We start from the raw sequence: 11,497 nt of genomic DNA, 5'->3' as shown, positions 1-11,497 counted from the left end.
CATCTGTGAGAGACTGAACTCCTATTTAACCGAACTTACCACCTTTTTCCACGCGAGGAATATGCAGATATCCGCCACTAAATCGACGGCCACTCTGTTCACCACATGGACGGCGTAGTATAGAAGAGAGTTGAATATCAGGGTCGATGGTAACAGAATTCCGACCACAAAATTCTAGGGATCACATTCGACACCACTTTCACGTCGTCCGCGCATGCCACAGCTATCTGCGATAAACTGAAATGTAGGAACAAGGTCCTCTTGTCCCTAGCCGGCAGCACTTGGGGTGCAGATAAAGAAACCTTGTTGACCACGTATAAAGCAATAGGTCGGTCCGTGTTAAGCTATGCGGCGCCAGTTTGGTCCCTGAATTTATGTGACACGCAGTGGGATAAGATTCAAATTTGTCAGAACGCCGCCCTGAGAACAGCAACAGGGTGCCTCCTCAAATCTACAGTGGACCATCTACATGAGGAGGCAAAGATTCTTCCAGTACGACAACATAATGAGATGCTATCGTTGCAGTACTTGCTCGGGTGTTACCGTGAGAGCCATCCGAATCACCATCTGCTGGCCACCGATACACCCAGGCATATCAAGAAGGATATTCATGCTCTAGAGACGACGGTCCAACAATATAGGAGAGAACCTCTAGATCAACAGGCATATCAGGCAGGTGTGAACAGCATTCACACGGACACAGTTGCTAAGACCATAAGCAATTATTGTGTGAATGCGGTCATCGGAGCAAATCCCCCATCTATCGCAGCTGAAGAGCGTCAGCTGCCACGACAAACCAGAGTAGTTTTGGCTCAATTACGCCTAAATTCCTATTGGGCGGGAATCGATCGCACCGTGCAAGACATCTGCCCAGTATGCGAAAACATTATCCGGATAACATTTTCTATACGAAAACATTATCCGGATAGCATTTTCTATACGAAAGCATTATCCGGATAACATTTTCTATACGAAAACATTATCCGGATAACATTTTCTATACGAAAACATTATACGGCTAACATTTTCTATACGAAAACATTTTCCGGATAACATTTTCTATACGAAAACATTTTCCGGATAACATTTTCTATACGAGAACATTATCCGGATAAGATTTTCTATACGAAAACATTGTCCGGATAACATTATCTATACGAAAACATTATCCGGATAACATTATCTATACGAAAACATTATCCGGATAACATTATCTATACGAAAACATTATCCGGATAACATTTTCTATACGAAAACATTATCCGGATAACATTTTCTATACGAAAACATTATCCGGATAACATTTTCTATACGAAAACATTATCCGGATAACATCTTCTATACGAAAACATTATCCGGATAACATTTTCTATACGAAAACATTATCCGGATAACATTTTCTATACGAAAACATTATCCGGATAACATTTTCTATACGAAAACATTATCCGGATAACATTTTCTATACGAAAACATTATCCGGATAACATTTTCTATACGAAAACATTATCCGGATAACATTTTCTATACGAAAACATTATCCGGATAACATTTTCTATACGAAAACATTATCCGGATAACATTTTCTATACGAAAACATTATCCGGATAACATTTTCTATACGAAAACATTATCCGGATAACATTTTCTATACGAAAACATTATCCGGATAACATTTTCTATACGAAAACATTATCCGGATAACATTTTCTATACGAAAACATTATCCGGATAACATTTTCTATACGAAAACATTATCCGGATAACATTTTCTATACGAAAACATTATCCGGATAACATTTTCTATACGAAAACATTATCCGGATAACATTCTCTATACGAACACATTATCCGAATAATATTTTCTATACGAAAACCTTATCCGGATAAAATTTTCTATACGAAAACATTATGCGAATAACATTTTCTATACGAAAACATTATGCGGATAAGATTTTCTCTACGAAAACATTATCCGGATAACATTTTCTATACGAAAACATTGTCCGGATAACATTATCTATACGAAAACATTATCCGGATAACATTTTCTATACGAAAACATTATTCGAATAACATTTTCTATACGAAAACATTATCCGAATAACATTTTCTATACGAATACATTATCCGGATTACATTTTCTGTACGAAAACTACAAAACATGTTATCCGGATAATGTTTTCTTATAGAAAGTATTATCCGTTTCTTACAGAAAATGCTATGCAGATATTGTTTTCCTATAGAACATGTTACCAGTATAATGTTTTCATATAGAAAATTGTATTCGGATATGTTTTCTTACGGGAAATGTTATCCGAATAATGCTGTCTTATTGAAAATATTATCCGGATAATAATTTCTTGTAGAAAATGTTATCCGCATAGTGTTTTCTTGTAGAGAAGTTTATCCAGATAATGTTTTCCTGTAGAAAATGTTATCCGGATAATGGTTTCTTATGATAAGGTCACAGGCAAATATTTACTCCAGCGACCGGCAGTGTGCGTTTCCTGAGAGCAAGTGAGCGTTAATAATGCATTGAAATTTATGCTCACTTGGTCTTGTAAGCAACTATGTATTTGCCTAATGTGACCTTACTTACATTTAGTAAAAATGTTATCCGCATACTGTTTTCGTATAAAAAATATTGTAACCGGAAAGGCTTATTTTATAAAATTTTCTATTTTCTTATAAAAACTTTATTCGGCTAATGTTTCCCTACAGAAAATATTAGCCGTCAAACATATTTATATGGAAATTATTATCCACTACCAAGGCACATTTATATAAGGTAGAAGTGACAATCATCTGTATTTTTACTTTTTTGTAAATTTAGTTTTCAAAATGTAATAGGTTCTACACATGAAATTTGAAATTTTCTACCATAAAATACTGCTTTTCATCTTAAACGTGTAATAAATGGCCTACGACAGTTCTGAATGTTTTATATTAACATTTCGATTCAAATTTGTTCTATTTTAGAGGATTTTCAAAATTTATTTACATATGTTTTTCCTGAGAAAATTTTCGGAACGACCCTATTCAATAATTTCTTTGACAATTAATTTTCAATAACAACAATGTTGTTTTTGTAAATTTGTTAGTTGTTGTAATTCATGCACATACCTTATATTAATTTTCCTTGATCCACTACCAAGATTTCCCAAAGCAAAGCAATCGCATATTTCTGCTTTCTTCCATTTGATATAACATTAGTTTTATTCAGCATTTTTAATCAGCCCCGGGAGCAAGGGCGTATATACCTTTATAAACACTATCTATGTATATAAGCGACAATCTATGTATAAGCCTGATGCTGTAAACACCATTTAATCATTGCGATAATACATTATAGTCGTAAGTGTTCATTATTATGTAAAAAAAAATCTCCTTATTGTTATCCTTTAGTCTCAATAAATTAAAAATTAAAAAATTAAAAATTAAAAATTCAGCATTTTTATATACATATGTATTTTAAATTCAAAATTTTCTTATCGTTAATTTATAATCTTTTCAATTTTTCCGTTTCCACTTGCAATTTAAATTGTAGCAAAATGAATACATACGTCAGTATTGTTAATGACAACTGAAATAAAACAATAATATTATTGCTTTGTAATCGACTTTCAATTTTATGAAAAGTAGTCTTACCAAACCAAAATATTTCATATTCATATCGAAGAAACCCCAACAGGTTAATAAGACGTTTTGATGTCGTAATTGTTGCGAATATTCTCGGAGACGATGCCGTAGGGCCATATCGTTGGATTTAGTTTTCATGCTGTGTAAAATGCTGACAATTTGATTGTACTGAAAAGAGGTTAGAAGTAGATTATTGAAAAATTTTGTAAATTTTGTGCTTCGATTGGAATGGATATATTTATACAAATTAAGACAAAAGTTCGTTGTATTGTTTTATGCTTGAAAAATTATGGTTTTTGAGCATTTCTAAATATTTGGTCCTTCGATCTGATATAAATTGTTCAATATTTAACTACATTACTTGCTTCCCCATCACTTGACATAATATACCCATTTAAACAAACACTAATTAATGTATTTGTCTCTAATTGAACTGTTGTAATTGAGAATTTTAATTAGTTTGGCCCTTCCTTTCCTAATATAGTCTTTCGACTACGTGTTGTAAACAGTTGAACCTTGAAATTAATTTTATTTTTGGAAATTGAATTATATGGTTATTTGCCATTATGAATCTATGGAAAATCGTTTTTTTCACAAGGTCTGATTCAACGCTTTTAATTTAAATCATTTAAAAAATGGTCCTTCGTCTTTGAAATATTTATAAAATGCACAGCAATCTACTTACAATAATTCAGCTTTAAATCAAATCCAAAACTTTTATTAACAATGCAAGATGATTTAGCTGGGAATTGTAAAAAATTGGTCCTTCGTTGTGATTTTGATTGGTTTATGTCTAACTTCGACTATGCAGTGTTGTAGGACCAGTTTGATCATTGGTTCTACGACACTGCCTTTGATCGACTATTAATTTAGTTTCTTATTGTATTGACCTACAATTGATTCATGGGTTAAATTTGGTCCTTCGAGGCAATTTTAATCTTCCTTATTTTGCTTCTAAATTATCACCTACCTTGTCAATGATGATTTGACTAAGCCAACAAGTCCACATCATATTCAAAAACAGTAATGTGATATAGGCAAACCGATCTGTAACCGCACAAAAAAAAATGAAACACAAAAAGTATTCTTCAAATGCCTCTCCTAAAGCAAGTAAATACTTACATGGATGCTTTGTGTCCTTGTCATTGCGTGTAAATGATTTGACATACATCCAATTAATGGCATGCGTGGTATTTATGCCAATATACAGAAAAAGTATGAGCATGGGCAGCGAAAAGTAATTCTCCATCAACTGAACCAGATACCAAAATCGACTAAGCAGAAATTGATGAGTCCTTAGTTTTCGGTATAAAGTGGATTCTGTAGCTCCCGCACTACCCATTATTTCAAGGCGTGTAATTTCGAATTTTAAATTTTTCAAAGAGTGTTCCAGGGCATATAATAAATTATATAAGACATGTATCATAACACGATATTCCGAACATTTGGCATGCATCAAATGAAATGTGATGACAGTTAAAAATTTATCCCGATATGAGAGGCTGTCCCAAAGGATGGGATATTTGACATAACCCATGGAAATAGAGTGTAGAAGTAAAAAGAAACCACATTGAAATAAAAGTCTACGGCCGAATGAGGAACAACATTTGCCAAAATAATCACATTTATCTTCCAGATGTGTTTCATATGCTGAAATATCTTCTTCCAGTTGAGCCACAGTCGCATAGATGCGAATTAATCGTTTACGCCCAAATACAGTGTATAAGGACATTGTTAATTGAACACAAATCACATCATAGTTGTGTACTATGGTGAGGATTTTTGTAACTCCATCCAGGACATAACGTTGTACAAAAACGTCCAAAATATCGTTGCTATTCCAAACCAACCTAATTATCAGGAAATTCAAAAAAGTTACGTAGAGCCCATAAAGAAACCATGCAAGGCCAGTGTAAATAGTTTGAAGTTTACTGTGATTTTTGGGCCGCAGTAAAATTGGAGGCAAGGCTATGCCACAAAATCCATAAAACCATTGGAATGGCAGTATACCTTTAACCAGCTGTGAATTTTCGAAAGCGCAAGGTTTTACAGTGCTGAACATTGTGATGGTGAAATTCTACTGAAAAAAGATACAAAAAACTATTATTCCTTGTCTATCAAAGAGATTGGCTAATGGTGATAGGGACGCTTGACAAATGACATAATAAGGAAATTCATTTGAGGTGTAAAGATGTAGATGACGTTCGTTTGCTTCAATAGCATTCCACCTACGCTATTAAAAGTACTTTAACACGATCCGCATTCGAATGTTCGTAATTGTTTTCTATTACGACTTAGTCATTTTTGAGATAATTTAAACCGTTCACGAAATCCTCTGACGAAGGCCATTATTTCGAATAAACTCTTCTAGGGAATCTATATATTAGATCCTTTAAATTGAACAGAGATAGGAATAAAACACTGCCGGTATGAACTTTTTGGATTAATTTTATTTACACTTTATTACTTGCACCAATTTTACACAAACTTAATGACATCTTCCTCCCTATATCGGCTGATATATACATACTTCTTAACTAATTCCGAAAAATTCTAATTCTCAAGTTTTTCTAACGAAAGATCATAAACCTTCTTAAAGATAATTTACTTTACAGAATGAATACTCGATATTAACTAAATAATCTATTTGTATTTACATTTGTGATATACAGATGGCGCTGCATAAATATATGTGTTGCAAACACAGAGTTGTATTTCATTCAAAATTAACAGTTGTTTATGCACCAAAATTGCTCATGACGCTATAACTCATCAACTTCATTTCAATTCAATGTTTGATAGTTTTTTCAAATGAATGACCTTCGTCAAAGTATTCTATTAACGGTTTTATTAACCCAGAAGAGACTGACTCTTCGCCTTATCATCTAGCCCAGCAAGGAAAACTATGTAATAATAGAAAGGATGGGAACTCAATTTATCTATATCTATACAATTCTTTTGTGATGAGTGACTGACTGATAGTCAACAAGGTGTAATGACACTAGATTAGGCTGGATTTGTGAGAAATCGTTTTGAATCGGTAAGCAATGGCCAAAAATATTAATATATTTAAAATTCTTTATGATGAGTGACTCGCTGACAGACTGGTCATCAACGATCAGGAAACAGTGAAGAGCTTGGATCTAGAAATTTCTCATGAAGGCTCTTTGGTGCAAAGGAGCAACATAATTATGGGATTTAGTTAAATTCGTCATGGCAGATTATGAAATGGACAAAATATCAATATATATAAAATTCATTGATGATGATGGGTGACTCACTTACGGAATTGTCATCAAAGCCTAGGGAAAAGGCTGGAGCTTGGATTTTGAAAATTATAAAGCATACGACGATACAAAATTGTAAAAATTATTTATGTCTATAAAATTCATTGGTGGTGAGTGACTGACAGAACATCTACACCGATAAAAAGGGTGGAGTTAGGTTTAAATTTCTCATGAGTGTTGCTGTTGGTGCAAAGATGCTAGATAATGCTGGGGTTTAGGGAAGTTCGTCATAGTCGAAATATCTGCATCTATATAATTCTTCACTTCTTATTAGGGGCAATTGTCGATTCTAAGATTCTAAATAAGGCAGGGTTGTGGAAAATACGTCCTGGATGGGTACGAAATGTCCAAAAATATCAATATCTATAAAATTATTTAATGACGAATGACTCAATAATTGACTGAGCATCAAAGCCTCCGATAAATGCCTAAATGTAGGATATTGAAGAAATTTGTTGTAATATACATTTGTAAGACATTGAAAAGATTATTGAAATCAGGAACATGTGCTTAATTTACATTACATTGTACAAAGAACATATTTCTTCAATTAAACAATAACGACGCATCATATGCCGTCAATGGAAGAATAAACAGTACCGCAATTCATAACAGTGACATGATACATGTTCCAATGGCGGCTATAAAACGTTTATTCTGATGAAAGACTATTAAATGAACTCGAAGGACCAAATTTTCAGTAATATTCATTTGTAAGGCTCTAATGGGAATACTGAAACCAGCAAATGTTCCAGTTGACAACTTTGAAGTAACATTTAAGGACTTTTTCATTTACATTGCATAGTAGAAGGGCAATTTTTATACCCTCCACCATAGTATGGAGGGTATATTAAGTTTGTCATTCTGTTTGTAACACATCGAACTAATCATTTGTGACCCTATAGAGTATATATATTCTTGGTCAGGATAAAATTTTAAGTCGATCTAGCCATGTCCGTCTGTCCGTCTGTTGTAATCACTCTAGCGTCCGAAATAATTGAGACAGAGTGCTGAAATTTTGCACGCGAGAGTCTTTTTTCCATGGGCAGATCAAGTTCGAAGATGGGCTATATCGGTCCACTCTTTGGTATAGCCCCCATATAACGGTACTTCCGGATTTGAGGTATTTTGACGTTCTTCGCCACATTTGCAGACCGAATTAGCTATAATTTGGCACTTAGGGTTCCTAGTGATCAACAAACTTATATCCCAAAGGATATGGGCATAGGTTCATGTTTTGGTATAGTCCCCATAAAACGGTACCTCCCGATTTTCGGTATTTTGAGAATTTTAGGCACAATTTTTAACCGAACTATCTGCAATTTGACATTTGAGGTTCTCAGTGGACATGAAACATCTCCACGAAACATCGTCAACATAGGTCCATGTTTTGGTATAGCCCCCATATATCGGTACCTCCCGATTTTCGGTATTTTGAGAATTTTAGCTATAATTTTTAATAGAACTAGCAGTAATTTGCCATTTGAGGTTCTCAATGGTCATGAAATATCTCCACCAAGCATCGTCAACATAGGTCCATGTTTTGGTATAGCCCCCATATAACTGTACCTCCCGATTTTCGGTATTTTGAGAATTTTAGACACAATTTGTAACCGAACTATCTGCAATTTGACATTTGAGGTTCTCAGTGGTCATAAAACATCTCCACTAAACATCGTCAACATAGGTCCATGTTCTGGTATAGCCCCCATATAACGGTACCTCCCGATTTTCGGTATTTTGAGCATTTTAGTTACAATTTTTAACCGAACTAGCTGTAATTTGCCATTTGAGGTTGTCAGTGGTCATGAAATATCCCCACCAAACATCGTCAACATAGGTCCATGTTTTGGTATAGCCCCCATATAACGGTACCTCCCAATTTTCGGTATTTTGAGGATTTTAGCTGCAGTTTTTAACCGATATAGCTGTAATTTGACATTTGAAGTTCTCAGTTGTTATAAAACATCTCCAATGAAACATCGTCAACATAGGTCAATGTTTTGATATAGCCCCCATATAACGGTATCTCCCGATTTTCGGTATTTTGGGAATTTTAGCTGCAATTTTTAACCGAACTAGCTGTAATGATCGGTATTTTGAGAATTTTTGTCTACTCAAAAATAATCGTCAATATAGGTCCATGTTTTGGTATATCCCCCCATATAACTGTACTCCCGATTTTCGGGAATTTTCAGTGGTCACGAAATTTCTTCATTTTTGAGGGTCTACATTGTTTTGATGAAACTACCCTCAATTTGTCTCTTGAAGTTCCCTGCAGCTATAAAACTTTTCCGCCAAAAAATTTAAAGATAGGTTGACCCTTTGATGTAGCCCCGTAGGTGGTACCTTTCACCTAGCTGAACACATTTTTTTAGATTAGATAACACTTTTCCACAAAATGGAGGTGAAAGTCTGGGGCACGGAAAATTCCTCTTGGGGAAGAAAGGCCTTGGTGGGTATATTATGAACCCCGAAGGGCAGATCCGCCTGAGTCGAACTTCCGCGTTATGGCGTGATGACATTTTTGTTAGAGGCCCTGTGGGCCATCAGGAATTAGCTTTATATCTTTGTTCAGTGTTGCTTAAGTGCTCTACAAAAACAACAAACAAAGATATAATGCTAATTCATGATTGCTTACAGGGTCTCTTGCAAAAACTTCATCACGCCATAACGCGGAAGTTCGACTCACGGCGCATCTGTCCTTCGGGGTTTTTAATATGCACACACCAAGAGCTTTCATCTCCAAAAGGAATTATCTCTGCCCCAACATTTGGGTTCACAGTGTAATTTAAGCAATAGTGGGAGAGAGTAGGAGTCTATCCATTGTCGAAACGTTGTTCCACCTAAAATTGTAAAAGGACCCTAATTATTCCATTTTAATTAAGACTATTTTATGGTGGAGGGTATAAAAAGTTCGGCCCGGCCGAACTTAACGACTTTTTACTTGTTAAAAGTAAATTAGGTCGAAGGACCAAATGGATTTAATTCCATTATTATCAGATTGAAGTGATTGAAACAAAACTCTAAATGATAGTGAATAAAAAGTGTAGTGTTGTTTAAATGATCCTATCAAAATTTTTGGTTAACACGAAGGACCGAAGTTACTGTAATACATATTTTTAATAATCTAAGGCAATTGTTTCAACCCGAGAGTCATTAGTCACAACTATTAAGTAAAACTTTAAATATTATTCTATTCTTGTTGCTAAGTTGAATGAATATATTTAAATCAATATTATGTCGAAGGACCTACTGGTTTAAAGGTCAATATCACTTTCAAATTGAAGTGAATAACAGTCAGCTTGCTTATGTGGGAATTTTTCCCGAACAAGTGCATGATGTCTTTCAATCAAAAGAGATAAGATATTCCATTTGCCTTGAAACACACTGCTTAATGTTTTAGCAGACTATCAGCAGTTAAGGTAAAAACAGAATCAATCGTTGCTTGCTTTGCTGGCTTCCCAAATGTCAAATTATAAAGGAATGCCAGAGCCTCTTTGCAATTCCGCCGGCCTTCTCCCTTATAATTTGACATTTGAAAGCAGGCAAAGCAAGCAACGAACTGATTCTGTGAGCCTTTAGTGATGAGTGCCTGTAGTTAGTGGGGACGCCCGGTCCCATTTCCGTTTGGTGACCAACTGGTAGTAGTAGCCTTATGGTTACGAGGTCGTATCAGAGACTTAATTCTGGAACCACGGGTACCAGTGACCCCTAGGTCTGTTGGCCGAGTTTTGTAGTTGGTGTGGCCCCTTCCATTGCAACCAGCTGTCTGAGCCTCTACCTGTGGCTCAGACAGTCGGTTGCAATTTTAGATGGGTTCTGCAGCAAACCAAGATGGTGGGTGAACACAATTGTCACCTCACCACGGTGTAGGAGGCGGTGGATGGTCGCTTGTAACCAGCCCGGTGTTGAGACCACCGAGGGGTTAAGCCATCAAGGCAGGTATCCACGTGAATCAGCACCACCGTTCATGTCTGTAGTTAGTGCTGACTGTCAGCAGTAAGTCCACATTTACGTTAGGCGATTTTCCTTGCGGCAATTGTCAGTTTGTAGGTGAGAGAGAAGGTTTACCAAATGCCTCACCCCTCTCTCCATCAAACTGACAATTGCCGCAAGGAAAATTGCCTAATGTAAATATGGACTTAGCTATACACCTTTTTCAGATGTAAATCGAATTATTTTAATTGTAATTCGAGAATTCTATTTGTAATTCGTAACATTTCATTTGTAATTCGAGAATTCTATTTGTAATTCGTAACATTCTATTTGTAATTCGAATTATTCCATTTGTAATTCGAAATATTCCATTTGTAATTTGAATTATTCGATTTGAAATTTGAATTATTCCATATGTAATTCGAATTTCAAATGGAATAATTCGAATTACAAATGGAATGTTACGAATTACAAATAAAATGTTACAAATTACAACTAAAATGTTTCGAATTACATCTAAAAAGGTGTAGAGTATTTTGACTTAGCAACCGAAACATGTTTTGAACTTGTCTAAAATGAATTTAATTGTCAAATAGAAAATATTATCCGGCAAATTGTTTTATCCGGAG

General features: G+C 35.0%; 1 protein-coding gene and 1 long non-coding RNA gene across 5 annotated transcripts in view; one reads left to right on the top strand and one right to left on the bottom strand.

Annotated features, from left to right (window-relative positions):
* The window catches only part of LOC141399816 (uncharacterized), a 264,120-nt gene that overhangs the window by 30,068 nt on the left and 222,555 nt on the right, over positions 1–11,497 (top strand). The gene's annotated exons all lie outside the window — the stretch shown is intronic.
* LOC141396656 (putative gustatory receptor 98b) lies at positions 3,503–5,374 on the bottom strand. Its single transcript, XM_073972282.1, has 4 exons — positions 4,765–5,374; positions 4,613–4,689; positions 3,652–3,810; positions 3,503–3,586 (listed from the first exon to the last, which is right to left on the bottom strand). Exons 1-4 carry the CDS (start codon positions 5,372–5,374, stop codon positions 3,503–3,505), a joined length of 930 nt encoding a protein of 309 aa, XP_073828383.1.

Source organism: Musca autumnalis, unplaced genomic scaffold (genome assembly GCF_047663935.1).
Source record: "Musca autumnalis isolate F117 unplaced genomic scaffold, ASM4766393v1 scaffold_3, whole genome shotgun sequence".
Classification (NCBI taxonomy): Eukaryota; Metazoa; Arthropoda; class Insecta; order Diptera; family Muscidae; genus Musca; species Musca autumnalis.
This window is presented reverse-complemented; position numbering and strand designations above follow the sequence as displayed.